Here is a 21,862-nt window from a genome sequence, read left to right as displayed (position 1 = left end):
AGCCAGCTCTAAGGAAATGTTGTGTTATCATATTTTGTCTCCCCCTATCAACTCCTTTTTCTCCTCAATACCCATTTCTTTCCTCCAAGCAGTTCTGAGTAAACTTCTCTGAGTCTAGAGTTTATTGGTCTCAGGGGACCACCCTGGTGAGGGGTGGCAATGCTGCTGGGGTAGAAGCATCCCAGGGTAGACCAGGGCCCTCTGTCTAAATCAGGGGAGGGGAGAGCTCACCACCTGGGCCACTTACGTGTCTGGGCTGCCGAGGGTTCCCTGCAGAGTGCTGGGCTGTGAGGTCCTCGCTCTGATTTCTGAGCGGGTCGGTATGGTGACATCCATTATCCCAGGACCGTCTCTGGCTTCAGCTCCTCCTTCTAAGCCTTCTCTTAATCGTCATCTGCTTGCCAGCCTGTCTGCCACTTTCCCTGGCTCTTCCTAAATTGCTGACTCCTAGGAGAAAAGGCAGAATTGGTTTGTGTTTTACATATAATCCTGTGTGGTATAACCACTTTTTTTAGTAGATAAAAATGACAGAACGCCTCCTGGTCTCCATGTCTTCCGAACATTCCCTAACATACAACATTTTACTCTCAAAATTCATCTTCGTAAATCTTTATTTACCAAAGTCCCTCACAAATAAAGTCTATTGGTTTTTCTTTCTTTCTTTCTAAAGCTTCCCATCTATCTTTCTAGAACTTTCTACCCCCCAATCAACTCCCTACCTTGCCTCTATCCCTTAAATGTCAGGCTGACTTGACCCAAAATATGAAACAACAGGTTTGGTTCTACCTGGATGTAGCTGCGATGCCGACTGCAGGAGGGGCGAGCTCCTCTGGGTGTGGTGCTCCGCAGCAAGGCTCAGGGGGAAGCCAGGGTCTCTGCCTTGTGAGGGGGATGTGAGGGGCACTGATGGGGAAACTGCAAAGAAGGCAGAGACAGGCTCCGTGAGAAGCTCATCTTCCCCCAACCCCCAAAGCAGAGATAAGAGAGCAAACACTTTGCCAGAATGGAAACAGAGAGTCAGCTACAGGAAGCAACACCACCAACGTGCTAATGAAGCATGGGGCCCAGGAAAGGCTGCTCAGCTCTTAATAAGGTAGAAGCAATCATGTCTGCACCCCGTTCCCTGGGCTGCCCGGCGCGCTGTGTTCTGGGGGGAGCGTGATTCAAGATGGGGCAAGGTGGTGGGGGATTTGTGATTGTTCGCCCTGGGTTTCTGAGACACGGAGAGTTTTATAAGCCTCCAGATTTACAATGTTTGTTTCAGCACTGGGAGGTGCTTTTTAGAAACAAATGCAGATCTCTGGCACCAGCTGCTGATACGTGGGTGGAGGGGGCAGAGGAGGACTGGTGGTTTTCATAAACACTTCCCAGGTGATTTTCACAGAACTGGTCTGTGTTTCACATTTTGAGGACCTCTGCTCTGGGTATGAGCCCCAGAATGAAGCTGAAGCAGGATTGACATGGCCCCGGGGGCCTGCCCTCAGGGCCCCCGGCCGCTGGCTGGCTTGCTTACAGGGCTCTTCAAGAGAAGATCCATCCCAGTCTGGCCTGTTGTGCACCTGTCTCAGAAGCTGGAAGATTCACTCCCCGTGTCTACCCAAAGTGTCCCAAACGTCAAAGTTTTTTTTTTAATAAATTTATTATTTATTTACTTTTGGCTGCGTTGGGTCTTCGTTGCTGCACGCGGGCTTTCTCTAGTTGTGGCGAGAGGGGGCTGCTTTTCGTTGTGGTGCACGGGCTTATTGCGGTGGCTTCTCTTGTTGCTGAGCACGGGCTTAGGCGCGTGGGCTTCAGTAGCTGTGGCTCACGGGCTTAGTTGCTCCGCGGCACGTGGGATCTTCCTCCACCAGGGATCGAACCTGTGTCCCCTGCATTGGCAGGCGGATTCTTTTTTTTGACATCTTTATTGGAGTATAATTGCTTTACAACGGTGTGTTAGTTTCTGCTTTATAACAAAGTGAATCAGCTATACATATACATATATCCCCATATCTCCTCCCTCTTGCATCTCCCTCCCACCCTCCCTATCCCACCCCTCTAGGTGGTCACTGAGCTGATCTCCCTGTGCTATGTGACTGCTTCCCGCTAGCTATTTTACATTTGGTAGTGTATATATGTCCACCACTCTCTCACTTCGTCCCAGCTTACCCTTCCCACTCCCTGTGTCCTCAAGTCCATTGTCTACATCTGCATCTTTATTCCTATCCTGCCCCTAGGTTCTTCAGAACCATTTCTTTTCTTGTTAAGATTGGCAGGTGGATTCTTAATCACTGTGCCACACGGGAAGTCCCTTCAAAGATTGTTCAAAGTTTTTTTTCTAGCTTTCTCCCCCTCTTCCTTTTACGCATTTCCTGACACTCTTTCATCTTGGGAGAGTCCAAGGAGAAGGGGCCACTAAGACTATTAGTGAAGAAGAGCTTCTGATGTCACTTTCCACAAGGAAATGAATTCCCAGCTGGATGGCAGGGAAGCCAGCCAGTGCCTCATCACATGCTTCTCTCTCTCTCTTTTTTTTTTAAAATAAATTTATTTGTTTTATTTATTTATTTTTGGCTGCGTTGGGTCTTCATTGCTGCGCGCAGGCTTTCTCTAGTTGCGGTGAGCGGGGACCACTCTTCGTTGCAGTGTGTGGGCTTCTCATTGCGGTGGCTTCTCTTGTTGCGGAGCACGGGCTCTAGGCATGTGGGCTTCAGTAGTTGTGACACGCGGGCTCAGTAGTTGTGACGCATGGGCTTAGTTGCTCTGCGGCATGTGGGATCTTCCCGGACCAGGGCTTGAACGCGTGTCCCCTGCAACGGCAGGTGGATTCTTAACCACTGTGCCACCAGGGAAGTCTAACATGCTTCTCCCTTATGTCATCCCAGCGGACACTGAGGCCTCAGTCAGCTTCCCTGAGGTGTCGGTGCCTGCCCTGTGTCCAGGCTCCCAGAAGGCCCCCAGGGGAAAGGTCTGCAGGTTGGCCCTGGCCAGCTCTCCTCTGGGCTCTGCCAGTGCAGGCCCTCGCTGCCTTCCCTCCAAGTAGCCTTACCTGGCAGGAAGTAGAGATGACTCAGAGGCAGCTGGTTCTAGAGCTGGAACCTGGGTCTCTGTCCGCCTCTCCTTTGGATGGGTCTGAGTAAGAACTAGGACTCCTCACAGGGGAAGAAGATCCATTGCTGCATCACACTTGTGTCTGGGACCGAAGGAAGAGAGAGGGCTCTACAGGCCTGTCCGGAGCCATTGGTGCCAATAGGGGATGGTGTGTGAACTGGGAACTTGGAAGATGGTACATGGGAAGTGCAGATAGAACCAAACCTCAGCACACTGACAGCTACTTAAAAAAAATTTTTTTTTTCAAGAACTTCCCCCTGCCTGTGATCATCTCAAGGTCTTATCATGTTATCTTATCTACCCAGTCTGCTTTAGTTAGACTAATCTCTCCGGTCTTCTGCTTTTCTCCTGGCCCCACGCTTGAGTGAAACAGCCTCCTCATAGAAAGTTCCCAGGCTTCAGAGTGAGCTCTGGTTGCCAGGCCCTGGCTGCATCACTTTCCCCTGTTCTTTCCCTCCCCATGGTACGTAAACCAATCAAACCCACCACTCAAAACACAAAATAGATACCCTAAGTTATTCATCGTGATAGCGGAAGAAAACTACTCACTCCTGGGTGACAGCGTATGTGTTTTAAACCTGATTGCTCTAGTGTTGGCTTTTAACCACTCAGTGACTTGAGGGGTTGAATGTGACATATGATTCTAAAGTATTAAGATTGGTTTTAAATAGACAGAACTTAACCATCCAAGCAAGCAAAGCCCTTTGAGGGGGCGGGGCTACACGCTAAACGTTGTTGCTAATACCAAAAATCGTTCAGAATCCTCTCAGGAAAGACAGAGCGCTGGGTTAAGAGTATCAGATCTTAAATGACTACCTGGGTGATGTCGGGCAGGTCTTCTAATCTTTTTGGCTGTTTCCTTGGATGCAAAATGACGATAATAATAGTGTTTAGGTAATGCTGTTGTGAGAATTAATTGGACGAACAATGAAAAATTCTTGGCTATGCAACAGCTCATTAAATGGGGCTGCTACTATCATGTCATCTCCTGATGCATGAGACTCATTTCTTTACACTTAATGGACTGCTCTCTCAAGCCTTTCTTCCTTTCTCGATGCTTAGTCTGCCTACCTTCTGCGTGGTCCTTTATTCTTTAAGCACATATCTCTGGGACAACTCCCACTGCACGGTACCAGGCACTGGCTTTGCACATAAAACAGAAGCGGTCCCAGCTCTCCTGCCGTGGTCAGTCTTGGATGGCCACCCCCTTGCAGGCACTCTGCACTCCAAGCAGACCCGGCTCATTGTTACTTTCGGACTCTAGGCCTTTGCACTAGTTCCTTCATTTTACCAGCGGATTCTTTTTCTCTTGTAGAATTCCAATAAAATCACATTTTAAGAGTTTATACAGGTTATTTCTGGGTTGTGGGGCTTGAGGTGTTTTGTTGTTTTCTTTTTTGGACCCATTGTTTGAATTATTGCAAAGATCAAGTGTCTTTTTTTTTTTTTTTTTTTTTTGCGGTATGCGGGCCTCTCACTGCTGCGGCCCCTCCCGCCGCGGAGCACAGGCTCCAGATGCACAGGCCCAGCGGCCATGGCTCACGGGCCCAGCCGCTCCGCGGCATGTGGGATCTTCCCGGACCGGGGCACAAACCCATGTGCCCTGCATCGACAGGCGGACCCCCAACCACTGCGCCACCAGGGAAGCCCAAGTGTCATTTTTATAAAAAATAAAATTGTTATTTTAAAAAATGTGCCCTAAGCATCACCACTTCTGTGAAGCCCTTTGCACCTGGAACTGGATTCTTGCTCTTCTGTGGCACCGTGTGTAATAGCACCTCTCAGTTGTTGGGATTAGCTGTTTAAATGTATGTCTCCCCAAGTAGACTTTGAACCCTCTCAGGGCAGAGACTGTGTTTTAAGTTATTACATCTCTGGCATTTGGCACGGTGCCTGACTGGAGAAGTTCTCTCAGGTGCTTATTGATGCTGTGAATTTATGACTTAAGTGTGTAACAGGGTGAGATATTGAGAAAGAAATTAGTGTCCTTGTCTTTTTCCTGCTGTGCACTAATGGGCCAAAGGACAAAGCCATCTCTGCACTGCTCTCCCTGCACCTCACAGGAAGGGCAACCTGACGTCCTGTGTTGGGTCTCCTTTGTCCTAGGAAGGGGTTAACAGTGGCTTTTGTATTTCTGGGCCCCCCAAAATGCCAAAATTGCCCTGTGTGAAAGACAACTGCAGCCAGGCTTTGTTTTCGAAGGTCTGGGGGCTGGGACAGTGCAGCAGGATGACAGCTGGAGCCTTAATGGCAGCCCACGCCTCTACGCTCATTTGCTCGTGTCCTGGAGGGCTTCTCCAGTCCAGGCATGTCTGAAACAGAACAAAGGCAGCGAACACCTTCCTTTTAAGTTAACGTTGTGAGAAAGCAGGATTAGGACAAAACGATTTAGAAAGTACAGAAATATTTCTTCCACCTCTCTGCTCCCTGTCCCCACTCAACCAAAGGTCCTTGGGAAGAGTGAGGAGAATTTGGAAGCAAGGAGTGTGACCAGACTAGGGGATAGCTTCTGTCCCCTCCGCTAAGCTCCAGTGGAGGAGGCGGGTTGGCACTGCCGACAGGTAAGCGAGCCCTTTCCTTAAGCCTGGTGTCCTGAGAGAAGGCCGACCTCGGCCAGCTTGGTCCTTCTGGAGTTCTTTGTTTGGCAGCCTCCCCCTGAGTCCTGGCAGCTGGAGAGCCACGGAGCATAGATAGCTGTGAGGCTGACAGCCCGGTCTTCCCTCAGCCCCAGAGCTGTGCGAGAGCTGGCTTCCATCCCCTGAGCCCATACAGGCAGAGAGGCTCTGGCAGGAGGGTGATGACTCCTCAGCAGAGGGAGCAGGGTGGGTAGTCACACCAAGAATCAGATTAGAGCACAGCGCAGGTCAGAGGAGGCGCTGAGAGCAGAGGGCCTGCCTGGGGACCAGGCAGCAGCATGACAACAGGATTGGGAAGTTGGAATGGGGAAGGCACAGGTCAAGATGGTTTTCTTTGTTTCCTTCTTGTGTGAGTGAATAAAATATTATTTCAATCATTTCATTAACTAGGGCACCCTGAACAAGCTGGGGTGGCAAGCAATATATCTTAATTTTTCTGAACAAGAATTTTCTTTTCACTATTTTGTGTGTCAAAGGACAACAGCATGACAGTGGGGCTTGAATTTACCTGCATCCCTTAGTATTAGCCTAGGCCCATGTATGGCATGTGTGCTAGCTAAAGCTGCATTACTGTCCTTCCATCTTCCCTTGATTGCAGCCACACAATAGCCAAAGTGATCTCCTTAAACTGTAAGATAGATCATTGGAATCCTCAGTTAAAACCCTCCAATGAATTCCTGTTTCATGAAAGCCAACCTGATACTGGCTTATAGGTTCTTGCGTCCACTACCAGCCCTCCATCTCCGAACTTATCTCTTCACTTTCCCACTTGGTCACTCAGTGCCAATCCCTAGCTTCCCTGCCTGTCCTCAAACAAAGCAGGAGCACCTGCCTCAGGGCCTTTGCACTTGCTATGCCCTTTGTTTTGAATCTCTTTCCTCTCCATATTTACCTAGCTCACCCTTTTACTTCCTTCACTTCTCTTCACAGTCTTCTTTGTCAGAGAGGGCTTCCCCGACCACTCTACAAAAGAGCAACCCTCATGCCCTGTGCTCCCTGTTTTCCTTATGCCACTTTACTTTTCTCCTTGGTCCTTGTTACCATTCCATATGCTCTGTATTTACTTGTTTGTTTTGTTTCTCTCCACAAGACTAAATTCAAAAAGGTCAGGGTCTTTGTTTTGTTCCTTGTATCCCCCGTGCATACATTGGTGCCTGGCATAATAAATACTTGATGAACGAATGAGTGGACCAATATTCAAGTGGAGGAGATGAGACCATAAAAAATGACTAGCAGAGGCCTCTCACAGATCTTGGCCAGTGCTAGCTAGTTTGGTGCTAGATTTGACTTGATTTAGAAAAGAAGAGAAACAGACTTCTTGTACTTTAAGGGCTATGGAACAACTTGTCTTTGTTGCAGGTGTGAGTGGCTGAGCCCCAAGTGAAGCCTGCAGGTACTGTCCCAGTATGCAGTAGTGCTCAATGCACACACAATGCCGCATTTCAGGGAAGATAAAGCAATGGAGAAACACCATCTAGACATTCTGTTATGGTTATTAATAGCAATTTTAGATACCAGAGAAAGAAAGAGTGTCAGAGTTGGAGAGACCCTTAGGTCACACAGCAAATTAGCAGCAGGGTTGGGATTATAACACAGGCCTTCTAATTCCCAGGCCAGCTCTTTCCACCAAAGCTCAAATGAGCCACTTTGCTTCTCTAATTTTATGCCATTCCATTGGGTTAGATCTCTGGATTTCCGAACTACTGTTCTTCTTCACAGCAAATTCCAAAGCAGAACAGCCAGATAACAATCTCAGCAGAATGGACTATAATCCATTACTCTATATTATTTATGCTTACGTTGATAATTATAATGGGAGACAATGAAGACAGGAACCCAATTCCGCTTGCTTGTGTGTTTAATCACACAAGTTGTTGTGACATTGTCACCTAAGTTTGGATCATTTCAGCACTGATTATTTGATTTGTTAATTAGAACCTTAGCATTCCAGAGCTGGGGGACCTTAGATGGCTAGTTCATAGTGCTTTTAAGTCATTTTTTAAAGCTACAGCTGACCTGGAAGACAAACACTTAAAAAAAAGAAAAAATGAACACGGTGGGCTCTGAATCATCGCTGAGGAATCCCTCTCAGGTCTTCAAAGTGTAACTGGAAAATGATCGATGTAGTTCCACTTTCTCATTGTAGAGATGGAAAATCAAGCCAGTCTAGAAGCAGACTTCACATCAGGATTTCACTCTATCTAATTTTTCTGTTTAAGCTCCTCCACCAAAGGGTGAGCAGAAAAACATTCAAACCCCTTTGCTCTCCTACCTGATTAGCAGCAGTTTCAATTCAAAGGTTTAATGCAAAAGGTGCAGGAATGCTTGACTCAAATGAAGGGTTTGGATAACCGTGGCTGAAGGCAATCACGTTTCCAGACCTTCCCTCCTCACCTTCACGTTCTCTTTCAAAAGTTTTCATATATATTTACTTTATTTTTTTAATTTAATTGTTTTGACTATGCCAAGCGGCTTGCGAGATCTTAGTTGCCCGATGAGGGACTGAACCCACGCCCTCGGCAGTGAAAGCATGGAGTCCTAACCACTGGACTGCCAGGGAATTCCCTATATTTGCTTTAAATAAGGCCGGGATATGAAGATCTGGAATTAAAACAAGAAAATTAACCTAATCAACTGTGCTGTTTGGAGGATGGTCTGCATGGTCGTTAGTACAGGGGACATCAGAGAAACCAAGTGGGGCCTGAGCCTGAACTCAGGGACCAGGTCTATCCGACTAGGGAACGATGCAACTGGCTCTGAGTGCGATGGCGCCAGCCACTCAGACAGCTCAAGTACTTCATGAGCATCAGTTAAACTTCTGATTATAATTCGGGTTTCCAAATACGTGGGTCATTTAAATTCTCATTTTAAGTAAGTGTGAAGTGGCATTTTGGTTCTGACACCAGCCTCCCAGGAGGTGACACTGGGAGGACATTCCAAAGAGACCGCTCCCTTCTATGTGTGTATTTTCTGAGGATTGGGAGGTGTTCTTTGAAATAAATTTCAGAGATTAGTTCCAACAAGATATGGGCAAGTCCAGAAACCAGAACTCACTGCCTAAAAGGCTAAGAGTCAAGGCTAAAAGTATTCTGGTCTATGAATCTAGCTAGTTATTGCTTCTCGGGGCTTAGGTTCATGTTGGGGACAACTGGATGTTAACAACATAACACAGAGATAGTAATAGGTGTGTTTTCTTTACAACAGGGTTTCAAAGTTTGCTGGTAAAGGACATAGCATTTTTATCCTGCTTGCAGTGACATGGAGGCCGTGCCCTAATAGACCCAGGTCAGGGGTTGGTAACCAGCATACTGGTTGGTAACCAGCTTACTCACTCAAATCCAGTGAGTAATCCTTGGATTTGCCCAGAGTTTAAGCCAGGGTGTTCCTAGTTGTGTGTATATACTTGGGGGTGGGGGAATCAGTCAGTCTTGATGGAGAGTTTCAAACAAACCCGATGACCACAGGGAGAGGATGTGGTAGCTGAGAAAGAGATTCACAAGCCGTTATTAAAGATGGAGGGCAAAGAAACTACTTTTTTTAGAAGCGGGGGTAGGGAAAAGATGGAAGGAAAGAGCATGCTTTTTTTCCACATGGTAATTTAGGCCTAAGGAGCTGAGCTGGCTTTACACTCCGTGAAGCCAATGTCTTAGGAAACACTGGTCTCTGCCAGAAAGCTACTTTGTAGCTCTTCTTCATGCCTCACCACACACTGGGGTTAGGAGGTATGGTCCTTAAGATCCTGTTTGGTGGACTTCTCTGGTGGCGCAGTGGTTAAGAATCCGCCTGCCAATGCAGGGGACACGGGTTCGAGCCCTGGCCTGGGAAGATCCCACATGCCGTGGAGCAGCTAAGCCCATGAGCCACAACTACTGAGCCTGTGCTCTAGAGCCTGTGAGCCACAACTACTGAGCCTGCGTGCCACAACTACTGAAGCCCATGCGCCTAGAGTCCATGCTGCACAACAAGAGAAGCCACTGCGATGAGAAGCCCGTGCGCCGCAATGAAGAGTAGCCCCCGCTCGCCACAACTAGAGAAAGCCTGTGCGCAGCAATGAAGACCCAATGCAGCCAAAAAATAAATAAATTAATAAATTAAAAAAAAAAAAAAGATCCTGTTTGGCATAGCAGAGAGGCACAGTTCTAGGGCCCAACGAAGACAAGGTAAGAGGGGAAATATAGGGCCAAGCTTTAGAAAGGACTCTAGTTGTGTGTGTGTGTGTGTGTGTGTGTGTGTGTATATTTTGTGTATTTTGCACTCCTTTTAAGCAAGGGTATTTGGAATGGAAGCTACAGTGGAAAGAAAGAGGCTTTATTTCTGTTTTGTGAAAGATTTGTTATCAAATAAGTCCCAGCCCGTTTATTTGGTTGGTTATTAATTATTTTCTCCCCAACATGTTTCAAAGAAACTAGGGCAGTGTGGCTGTGCCTGTGGCGAGCAAGCTGGGACAGGAAGGAAAAGTGGGGACGAGACTTCTCACTACAGAAGACTCTTTCAAGGGCTCGTTCCTCCTTCGGAACCAGCCTGTTCAAACAGCCAGGAGAGTTGGGCTATTCTTCAACATCATACTTTTCCTAAAATACCTTGGGGAGCCGACAAAGTCCTTTCCTTCCTTGCTGTTCTATTTATTTATTTATTTATTGCGGTACGCGGGCCTCTCACTGTTGTGGCCTCTCCCGTTGCGGAGCACAGGCTCTGGACGCGCAGGCTCAGCAGCCATGGCTCACGGGCTTAGCCGCTCTGCGGCATGTGGGATCTTCCCGGACCGGGGCACGAACCCGTGTCCCCTGCATTGGCAGGCAGACTCTCAACAACTGCGCCCCCAGGGAAGCCCTATTTATTTTTATTTTTTTTAAATTTATTTATTTTAAAATTTATTTTCGGCTGTGTTGGGTCTTCGTTGCGGCGTGTGGGCTTATTGTGGTAGCTTCTCTTTGTTACGGGGTACGGGCTCTAGAGTGCAGGCTCAGTAGTTGTGGCATGTGGGCTCAGTAGCTGTGGCACGTGGTCTCAGCAGTTGTGGCTTGCAGGCTCTAGAGCGTAGGCTCAGTAGTTGTGGTGCACGGGCTTAGTTGTTCTGCGGCATGTGGGATCTTCCCGGACCAGGGATTGAACCTGTGTCCCTTGCACTGGCAGGCGGATTCTTAACCACTGCACCACCAGGGAAATCCTCCTTGCTGTTTTAAAAGAGAGAAGGGAACTTGATTGTGTGCCTGGATGAGAGTTGCTGGAAGGAGTTCTGTGTTCTCAGATATGAGAGCTCAGAACTTAAATGACCTGCCAGGAAGCTGTTTTGACCTGAAACTAAGGCCTGCTATTAGTCATGCTAGAGACCCAGTGAATGGAACAGCTAAAACAAACAAAAAACAAACTCCCAACCTCCCCAAAAACCTTTGGGAAGGTGGGAACTGGAGAACCCCAGAAGAAAGATAGGGAATAGCTGCTATACGGGAAACTAATTTTCCCGATAGGCGTTTTGTTAAAAACAAAAAAATAAAACAAAGAAAAGAAAGAAAGGACTGCCAAGCCTGACTCTTTTTCATCCTTCCAAATTCATCCTTTCTTCAAAAGCTTCAGCTTCACAGTTCTCTGACTGCAGATTCTAACCAAGGTGGGCAGAGCAAAGCTCGTACTCCAAGGGAATGAAACTGGAAACCAGGGCTGCGAGTCACCAGAGGCAAGCGTTGGCAGAGAAGCATGTCAGGGTCCAATGACAGGCTAAGCTCTGGGCTTGCACAGGTAAGCTCTCCATGTAGCCGTGGCAGACCCCTTCTCACCTTTGACATCCATTGACATTACCCAAAAGGGGATACACATTGAGCACAGCACAGTCTCCAGTGGGCATGGGTTTTATTCTCAGTGCGCAACAGTTTGGTTTCTGCTCATCAGCAACAGCTTTATTGGTTCCAAAAAAATTACCCTTCTTTTTCCTTCTTTTAAAACTCCCCTTCTAGTCTTCCTTTCTCAATGGAACAACATATTTGAATTTCAGATTTGCCAGTTTATAGCATTTTTTTTCTAAGAACCCTATAAATACATGCAAAACATTGTACAGAGAGCTTAAATAATATCAAAATGCAAATACAGATTGGGTGCACGGTTTAGCTGAACTGCAGATTACGGCAACACACGCTGGGGTACACATTGCTTTGATATCACCATTTGTTTGTTTATGTCATGCAGATCACAATAGTCAATCTTTTGTTTTGTTTTTTTTTCTTTTTATATAAAAATACCAGTGCCTGATATACTAGTTACTGAAAAAAAAAAAAAAAAAAAGAAGAAACTCAAAATTCCTATCTGCTGATTTGAAAAGAACAACACAGATAGATTTGTTGGCACATATATATGGCATATTCACATATGGCATATATACATATGGGGAGAAGTATGCACGAAAGGCCAATTCAGTCATGGGGAGCTCACTTCCCTCCATCTCTCCTAATCAGGAGGAAAGGGGACAGCAGGCCCAACAGCAGGGCTGGAAAGGCAAAGGACAGCACTGAGCTAAATGGAAGGGTGTCTGGTCTTTTCTGAGGAAGAGCCTGGAATGGCTTAAGAAGAGCAGACATTTATAAGTGCCCCACCCCCACCACAGTAGTGGGGTGGTCCTCAGATACGGAGAGTGAGGAAGAGTGAGGAAGTACACACTTCGTGATGACATCATGGGCTGCTTCAATCACTAGGCAGGGAAAGGAGGAAAGAAAGGAAGTGACGTGTTCAGAGGTTTCAGGGCACATGTGAGCTTGCCACACCCCTCTGGTTTTTGGCAGTAAGGTCATCACTCAGATTTAAGTGTGCAGACTCCCCCCTCTGGAGCTCAACGGGAAGAAGGAACACAAACTCTAAAGAACTCACATGTGCTGGTGGGATTTCTCGGTGGTCTCTCTACAACCTTTAGAGATGGAGAGTCATTTCAGAGGGCAGAGGGCACCTGTGGGAAGGATCTAGTCAAGACTGTCACCCAGGCTAGAACCAGCCTTTATTTTTCCACTTAGAGCTCTACCTCCCAACTAATACATCACGTGAAACTTTTCTAGGGGAGGGAAGGAAGTCTCAAATCAAATCCTTGCATAAAAAGTCGCTAATGGAAAACTCCAGGGGAAACAGGAGGTGAAAAGAACCATAAAAAAGGCAAACCCCAAATCAGAGAGAGTATCCTTGCAGCCCAGTGTCTTGGGTACCACTCTGCCAGCTGTTCTTCAAGAAATATAAATCTATCTGAGGTCCCTGATCCTGACCACTAGTTCCTGGTACCCATTTCCATGGGGGTGCACACTCATTTCCTGCTGGCTGTCCCTTCTTCCTGGATGCCTTCCTTCCCATCCGTAATCCACTGCCCATTCTCCTAGGTTTATCAAGAGAGGAATCTAGGATAATATTTCCCCCTTTTCCCCATCAGACCCTTTTCAAATCCAAAGCACCATTTTTGGGGAAAGCTTTATTAACTTATGCCATATTTATTCACTGCCAGTTGGATCACTGCAACTGAACAGGAAAAAAAATTTATATAAAAAATATATGCACATAAATACTTAAACTTAATTCCATATCAACAAATTTATATTAAAAACATTCTAGAACCCAACAAATTTTTTTTCCCCTAAGTATAAAGATGGCTGTTTGGAGAAAGGAAGTTTGGTGCATTGGTTTTAAAACCAATTGCAAATATACTATAAGTCACCTGCCATGTCTAATAGCTAGTTATGTGCTCCCTTCCACAGGGTTACATGACAGCACTTTATTTTAAATCCTTTAAACAAAATACATATGGCTGACTCAAAAAATATCAGTTTCTCATCTAAAGAAAACTATATTTCTTTGCATAATATTTCTATATTTTCTCTCCTACTATGGAAACTAGAATACACACAAAATCCCCTTTGACTTTAAACAAGTAGACACAAGCCCTCACAAGTAACCTGTCTGGCACCATGAGAGTCTTTTGGGAGCAGGAATGATAAAATAGCCTCCAAAGTTTGTTTTAAAAACTGATCTGAGGTAATAAAAAAGACTCGACAGAACTAAATCTTCCACTGTACTTAATAAATATATATGTGAACACCTAACGCCTCGGGTGAGCTATTTTTTCCCCCATTAGTATTGAAGACAGAGAAAAGATCACTGAAACGTGTAACCTTTACAAAACCAAAATCAGATCTGGTCGCTGATGTAGTAATAGGGATGTGCAGGGGATACTGTTTCTTTATTCTTCTTTCCTAGGGCAGCTCAGGTGAAAGGGTGAGGGAGGAGGGATCCAGAAGAAAAGGCCGGAGAGGAGAGGTTCGGGTCACCTGACTCCCAAATGGAAATTCGGCAGCTCCTAACAGCCTCAAGCCCCTTCTCCCTACTCCCATCACTCTAGAAAGAGGGGGTAGGCTTCATTTACCCAGTGGGAGATGGGAATTGGCAGACATGAGCTGACCCCTACACGGAAGAGCTTACAGCAGCATGGTAGGGATAGAAATGGAGATCCTGCAAAGGTGGCTCCACCCTGTTGCATTAAGGAACACTTAACAAATCTCCTAGCCAAGTCCCCAGCTCCTGAGAGACAGGTGGGAAGGGGACGCTTTGGGCAGTGTTCAGGGAGAGAAGGCACAGGGCTTAACTGTGCAGTGCTGAGCACATTCTGGAGGGGGCTTGAGTGGGGTGTGCAAGAGGGAGGGTGGAAGCAGGGGAGCTTTACAGGGTGGGTCTTTTGCTCCTTTAAGTCGGGAAAGCGTCAATGAAGCCTCCCACTTTGGATACATGTTTTCAAAATCAGAATATTTGAGAAAGGCTGGGGTCTTTTCAGAGACTGATGTTGGCGGACATGGCAAAGAGTAGAATTAAAAACTAAAGGGCACGTCAAAGCTGCTCCCCAGCCACCTAAGCTCAAGGTTTCTGGTTTCTGAGAGGAAGGTTTGCTCAGATGCTGCTGGAATGGAACTTTGGCCTCTCCCAAGGCTTCTCAATACTCACTGTCCCAACAATCAGGTCCTGCCCTGGAAGAGCCTTGGTGGATGGCTTTGAAAGCAGTAGTGGTCACCCCGAGGAGGACTCCACCGAGTTGACTTTGATGGTCTGTTTTCCAAGTCCAGTTAGGAGGCAAGGTCATTCTTAATTCATTCCTTTGCCCCCACTTTAGGAAGAGGAGAAAGCTCAGGCTTCAGGTAAAAACTACAAACCGCATATATGCAAGCTTCACGTCAATGCTGATCTCCCTGGCGCTTAGAAAGCACACACACCTGACAACATGGCAGTTTAGAAGCAGATAACCTGGCAACAGGAATATATTTTTACCAGCTCTCAATTGCTTCCAAAGGACCCTGTTAGCAAAGAAAACTATCTGCCTCTAGAACTAAATCAAGGGCTCCACTGGGGCCAGAAGGGAGAATGGTCAAAGTCGACTTAACTCATCCATGTCCTTTCCATTTTCTAATCATCACAACTTAAAAAAAAAAAAAATTAGTGAAGCTAAGGAAGACAATGGTCACAAAAGACCAAGAGACCATGGGGAGGCTTGACTGGAAGGGCAGAAAGAGGTAAAGGGCTTTAGGTATAAGTTTTCAAAATGGAAAAATTGTTTTAAAACAATCACTCTATAGGCTGATTCTGTACCTTCCATTCTTACCTCAACACATTTCATTTGAGGATATCTGTCACTCTGAACTTTTAACTGAGGCTGTAAACAGCACAGACTCATAGGGTAAAAATCCAGAAGTGAGGGGATGGCTGACACAGGTATGAATACTGGTGAGAATTTAGGTTGGGGTCAATGCCAAAAGGATTCTTGTCATTTCTTTAAAAATGACAACTGATACAGGCAAGGAGTATAGATCTATCATTCATTACTTGCCTGGGGTCTAACTGGGTCCTGCTACAAACCCCAACTCAGGTTTCAGCTGAAGTCCTCGTAGGTCTGTGCTCTTGCCTCTTCATTGCCAGGTGGGGGTTCACACATACTTGGGAGCAGCTGACATGACAGTGAAAAGTCCCATCATCCCCTTAGTGATGGGGCAGATGAAAAGGGAAATAGGGAAAGCAGGAATGGGAGTCAGAGAATGAAGTTCAAACTGATGTCTCCAGGCTGTGTAGAGGGCTGTCTGAGTGGCAGGCAACAATTTGCACTTGGCAGCAATCCACCGCATTGTTGTTTTTGTTGGCTTGTGGAGTGACTTCACCATCCGACGGGAGCATCCTAGTCCCAGGCTTAGAGACCTTTTCAAAAGTTTCCTCTTCTTGCTCATCCAGGAGTGGTGTTCGTGGCCCCTCCTCATCTATGGCGAATTCAGGGTGGGTCATGAAGTTGTGGATGGAGTTTTGGTTCTTGGGTTTCTGAATGCTTTCATGGAGGGAACTATGGAATGCTTTGACCACTTTGATCTACACCAGGGGAAGGAAAAGGAGGATGAGAAAATACGGAGGCAAGAATTGGTTAGTAGAACAAGGAACTGGGGGGTTTGAGGACAGAAACAAGACCCAAACTACAAGACACTACTGCTCAACAACCAAAACCAAACATATGAGAGGAGATCATGAAACACTAGAAACATCAGGTGGCTCAAATTTCAAGCATTGAGGTGGGGTGGGGAGAGTGAGTAATGGCAAACAACTGGAATATTTCAAAAGCTGCATAAAAACAAAGCAGAAAACCCAAAGCAAAGTTAGCATTCCCAAACAATCCACTCTTAAAATGAAACAGGAAACAAAACGATTCATTAGTTCTTTTGGATGGAGGGCAAGGACGTTGGAACTAGGTGCAAATTAATAGCTGAACTTAAAAGATAATTCAGACATGTGGATTTTTGTGTTGAAGCCAAACATTTTGTGAATGTGGAATGGAAAATTACACACTGAAGTTTAGTTATCTGTTTAAAACCCTCAAAGAGCCAAACACATATCAATTCGCACGCAATACACTTTGGGTGATAAGTGACCATGAATACCATTCAGCAAGGCAGACAAACCAATCTTCATTTGTGTCAGCAGCATGCAAGAAATGAAAACTCTTATACTCTCCAATTAGTAATTGCTCTTTCAGTCAGGAAACATGCATATATATATAGTCCACAGCCTCCACCATGTCCTCTTCCCCCAAAGAAAGTAGAACTCCATTCCTTCAGTCCCTCCCCTGGAAGAGGTGAATGAATACAGGCATCAAAAGATGCCTCCCCCTGACGCTGACAGAAGGCCCGCTCTCTCAGCTCAGATGAGGCCGGACACGCATGGCCATGTCTCTGACACACAGCAGCTGTGCCCAGTCGTGCAGCTTTCTCCAGCTGTTTGTAAATTATGAAGAGGAATGTGATCTTATGTAGAGAAGGGAAAGGATGGGACCAGGACAGAAAACACCCCATGCAGGAGGCAGTGCTACAAACAAGAGGCTTTTCTGATGGGGGGGACCAAGAGGATGGGGGAAAGGAAACAATTTGCAGTTTGACTGGGCAAAGGGAAATGCACTGCCCTATAAGTGTCAAAGTCTTTGTTCTACTGCACAACAAAGGAAGGGATTCAGTTTAGAGAAGAGGAAAAATTGACAATAATTGATCCCTGGGCCCAGCCTTCACCTTATCCACAGGGAGCAGCTCCTTTTCTGAACTGGGGGCCTCGCTGAGGTATGCTTTGCAACTTGGGTTGGTAGAATTGGAGGAGGGGAGAAGGTTGGATCCTGAGAGTTTGGAGAGAGAGGCCAGGGGAAAAGAAAGTGGTCCTAGGACAGTTTTAGTTGTTGGGAGGTGGTTGATCCTAGTCTTGTCCCAAAGTTCTTTCCTCAGAAAAGAAATGGAAGTAATGCAGGAGAAACTGTTGAGGTGGGGAGGGGGATAAGGAGAAATGATGAGGGTTGGGGTAGGGCACATCTTTCGTTACTCTGCTCTTTAAGCAAAGAATATGTTCCTGGAAAAGAGGCAAGAATGTGGAGACATCAGAGCACCCAAAGAGGCAGGCAAATAAACTGGTTGGATTGCTTGTCTCAGTGTTTCCTATCACTGTAGAGAACCTACAAAAGTAATGCACAAAGAAGGTTCATTAAAGTTGTGTCTCCGCTGGCTAAGGCTTTCCTTACCTTGCCTCACTCCACAACAGACTGGCAGACTCACCCAGGATGGAGGGTGCTCAGAGCTCAGAAGGCAAAGGACTCTGTCACTCAATGGAATCCGCTCAACGCTTCAGCCAAGAAGAATCAAGGAACCTGGGCACACATTCACCATGCTGCACAGAAAGTTAGGACCTACTTTTCTATCTTCAGGTGAGATCAGATGGAATAAAGGTTCCATCTGGCTTTCAGGAAATCCCAAGTTTTAATGGATCTATGCCAAACATCTTAGAGCAAGGCAACTTGGATTAAGTGAGCCCAAACCCAATGCCTTCTCCCCTGGCCCTAGTCAAGAAATGGGCTCAAAGCCATACCACCCCCTGTAGGAGTGATAATATAGCCCACACTTTTCACTCACTCTTCAGATCTCAGCATTTCTAACAAGTGCTACAGGAGAACAGGTACCTTTATACCATGAGTTGATCATCTTCAATATCACTGATTTCCAAACTTCCTGCTTCTATTTTTTTTGAAGCAATTGAATACTTTGTTGAAATAATGATATGTGAAGTCCTATCTAGAAAACAGATTTTTAAAAATAGGAGTTGGAATGGGGGTCTGGATCCCTGTTTGCTGGCTTTTCCTCTCACCTGTTGGGGTGATCAATCACTGTTACAGGTAAACAATAAGGGAGATCAGAGTGAATTGGGGATGGGTAGATGGAAAAGATAGGGACAATTTCTTTTTTGGGGGAGCAAGGAACAGTCATCCAGCTAGATAACAGGACTTCTGGAATCTAAAGGGAAAGCAGCCACCTGTAAGGGAAGCTCAAGACAAGAGGAGTCGGAGAGCTAGGGAGCACCATCTTGTGGCCTGGCAGGTGGAGAGAAGGGTGGGGCTGTGCCAGAATGCTCCTCAACTCCAGCACTGGCCTCAGAGACTATATAGTGCGTGCCGATGAACAATCACACAGCTACATCATCACCAATCCACCCCGAGTGGTGGCATCTTCCTTTCTGGATGCATGGTGCCTGGTGCATGAGCAGTGTATGGGGAATAAGACACAGATAGTGAGGTGGGTGCTGTGAAAGCTTCAGGTCCTCTCCACTCAGTCAATCAACCCTTCCTTCCCCAGTCATCATCTCTCAAAGTCTCTGGGAAATGTCTCTTCTGTGGCCCCTATCCTACAGGTGAAAGCAGATGACTGAAGGACAACACTTTCTCATGGCTCAGAAGCCCAAACCAGGCTGGACCTTAGGTTAGGTATGAGCACTAAGGGCCACTCTCTGGAGCCCAATGAATGGGCAGATGAAGACTCCATTTCCTCAGCTGGTATTCTGTAGGTTTCTGCTCCTTTGTCAGAAACCAGGGGCAGAGAAGGGATTAGGACCTTCTTACAGAGAGAAATCTTAGACGTTTATCTACTTGAAGGTTAGAAAAATAAATGAATTCATTTGGACCTCTGGAATGGGAAATGGGTTTTAAAATGCATGACTATAACTTCTAGGCCCTCCAATAGGAAGGCACAGCTGGAGAAAGAGCAGGTGCGGCCTGACTCTCCTGAGTTTCTAGCCTTTGAGGGTTTGCACCATATCCTCCACCAGCAACTCTACTACATGAGCCCAGTGGGCTCTGTCTTTTCCTTAGTCTCCTTCTACCTTCAAATTACCAGGGCAGCTGACACTACTCCTTCTAACAGAGAGGCATGATTTAAGAAAGAACAGTAACTAGTTAGAAGGACACGACAAAACTAGAAGAAAAAAGGAAATGAGAGGAATATGGAAGGACTAGAATGAGAGGCTCTTGCATATCTGTAGGGTAAGACTTACATAGTTCTTTGACTGCCTTTGAGCCTAAAGAATATGCCTCTAGGGCTTCCCTGGTGGCGCAGTGGTTGAGAGTCCGCCTGCCGATGCAGGGGACACGGGTTCGTGCCCCAGTCCGGGAAGATCCCACATGCTGCGGAGCGGCTGGGCCCGTGAGCCATGGCCGCCGAGCCTGCGCGTCCGGAGCCTGTGCTCCGCAATGGGAGAGGCCACAACAGTGAGAGGCCCGCGTACCGCAAAAAAAAAAAAAAAAAAAAAGAATATGCCTCTATATAAACCTCCTCTCCCCCTGCCCCTCACCTCTCACACGAGAACACTTAGAGTTGGCTAGAAAGACAACAGATAAGCTAAGTCTGATCAACCTACACACTCACAGTCAAGTGAACCACAGATAGTGCAATTGTTTTTTCTTTATCCCCCATCCCAAGGTTACGGGAGTGGGGGAGGAAGAAACAGACTCAAACACTCAGATATTTGAAGCCCGGAGTATACTTAACACAGAGAGACTCCTTCCCCACCAAATACCTTAATAGCATTATCAGCAAAGAGCCTTCCATTTCCTCTCTGTGTCCCACTTGGGGAAGGTAAAAAGATCAGGAATAGGAAGGCATAAGCATTAGCAAGAATCCAATAATCTACCAATAATCCACCAGATCTTAGGTTGAGCCTTCACAGCTTTCCGGCTAATAGGCTGGCTGAGAAAGGGGTTCCTCAAACTTTACATGCAAAATAAGATATGAAGTGCTGGCTATAAGTAAAACAAACTAGAGGAAAGGAGAAGGGAAAAAAAAAAGTTTGCTCTTCGGAAATTCCTAAAAGAAAACAAAAGACTTCCTGAGTCTTCATTCGGCTTACCCTTACCCCTAACCTTAGGAGACAGAGTTGAGACTCAAAGGAGCAGAAGGAGAGAAGAGGAACAACATATTCAAACACAGCAACAAACAAAGTAAAGTAAAACAAACAAACAAACAAAACTCAAGGAAGGACCAGGCAATGCAGAGGAACAATCAGAACACAGGATTACTGTCTTTAAAATGGTTATGGTTTTAAGAGCTTTTCAACATAAAAAAATAAAATAAAATTAAATAAAATGGCACACAGCCCGGTTTTGGAGTGGAATTTTTGCCCCGCTTTTCTTCCCTTAAGTCAAAGATCAAAGGGAAAAACCAAAAGGAAAAGATAACCACAGCTGGTTAAAGTGAATGCTACGTGCTCTCTTGTGGTCATTTTAGCAAATCATGCATCATAATAGACTATCACTCACTGCCCAGAGTAGGAGATGAAACAGCAGCAGCAACAGAAGTGGTGGGGGGAGATTTGACTGGTGCAACTGTTACATAGGATGAGCTAGGAACATGTTTTACATCAAGGTGTTGACCCATGGTCTGGCGCTTTAGGACTCCCTTAAAAGAGGCTCCCGTCTGGAATGTGTTAATTACGTCGATCTGCAAAGAATCAGAAAGTGAGACAGCTTTGCTCCACAGTCAGAAAGAAGTGAAGAAAGAGGAAGGGAGGGTCCAAGAGGGTTATGGAGGGGTTGGAAAGAGCTGGGAAAAAGGGACAGGAGATGGAAAGCAAGAGAGAGAGTCCCTTACACACAAGACAATGGTGAAGAGAAGGGGGAAAAACATTAATTGCACATCACACTTCATTTAAGGAACAGTTTGCCATGGAGTCTAAATACCCAGCCAGAATCCAGTCTTCTCTTCCCTTTTAGCCTACGATGGATATTTCAGGTGTGCTGGTATCCAAAAGTATCTAAAAATTTAAATGGACTTTCCCACTCATGATTCCTGACAAAGAGTGACAGCTTATTCATTGTCTTATGCTCTGACCTGTACTTTCTTTTTTTTTTTTGACCTGCACTCTTAAAAAAATAAGGCATGCAATTTAAGATAGTAGGCAAAGTGTATATATTACTGAATTTTGAGGCTCAGGAACCTCTAAACCAATTAAATTGACTACCTATTTTTGCAGATTTTCCAGGAAAACAACTCATGTGTTTAAACAGAGGCGTGTAGTAATCCATACACAGGTGCCATGGTGGAAAGGCTCCTGGACCATGAGTTGCTGGGCTCACCCTCTTCTGGGTTCTTCTCTGAGACTCCCTGTCCTTGGGCAGAAGTGGATAAGGCCCCTGAAAGTGGAGCTCAGGAACCCAGTGGCCAGGCTCTGTGGAGAGAATGCCACTGGCAGCATTCGCGCACTGGAGATCCTGAGAGGCTGGCACAAGTGCAGATGAGAACTCAGCAGTTAGACGGGGTGGGGGGAGGAAGAGCTGGCTGGCGGTGGTGGCA

General features: G+C 46.1%; 1 protein-coding gene across 4 annotated transcripts in view; it reads right to left on the bottom strand.

Moving 5' to 3' along the window:
- Window positions 1–11,556: 11,556 nt before the first annotated feature.
- The window catches only part of ATP2B4 (ATPase plasma membrane Ca2+ transporting 4), a 93,244-nt gene continuing 82,938 nt past the window's right edge, over window positions 11,557–21,862 (bottom strand). For 2 of the 4 annotated variants that reach the window (XM_060288598.1, XM_030872702.2), the window contains one exon: window positions 11,557–16,088. In XM_060288598.1, the coding sequence (XP_060144581.1) occupies window positions 15,774–16,088 (315 nt within the window). In that variant the 3' untranslated portion in view covers window positions 11,557–15,773. Of the gene's footprint in view, window positions 16,089–20,829; window positions 21,011–21,862 lie in introns of all 4 variants that reach the window. The other 2 variants (XM_030872707.2, XM_060288634.1) reach the window with 2 other exon arrangements.

Source organism: Globicephala melas, chromosome 1, assembly GCF_963455315.2.
Source record: "Globicephala melas chromosome 1, mGloMel1.2, whole genome shotgun sequence".
NCBI lineage: Eukaryota > Metazoa > Chordata > Mammalia > Artiodactyla > Delphinidae > Globicephala > Globicephala melas.
Note: the sequence above shows the minus strand (reverse complement) of the source record. Positions and strands in the feature narration are given on the sequence as shown.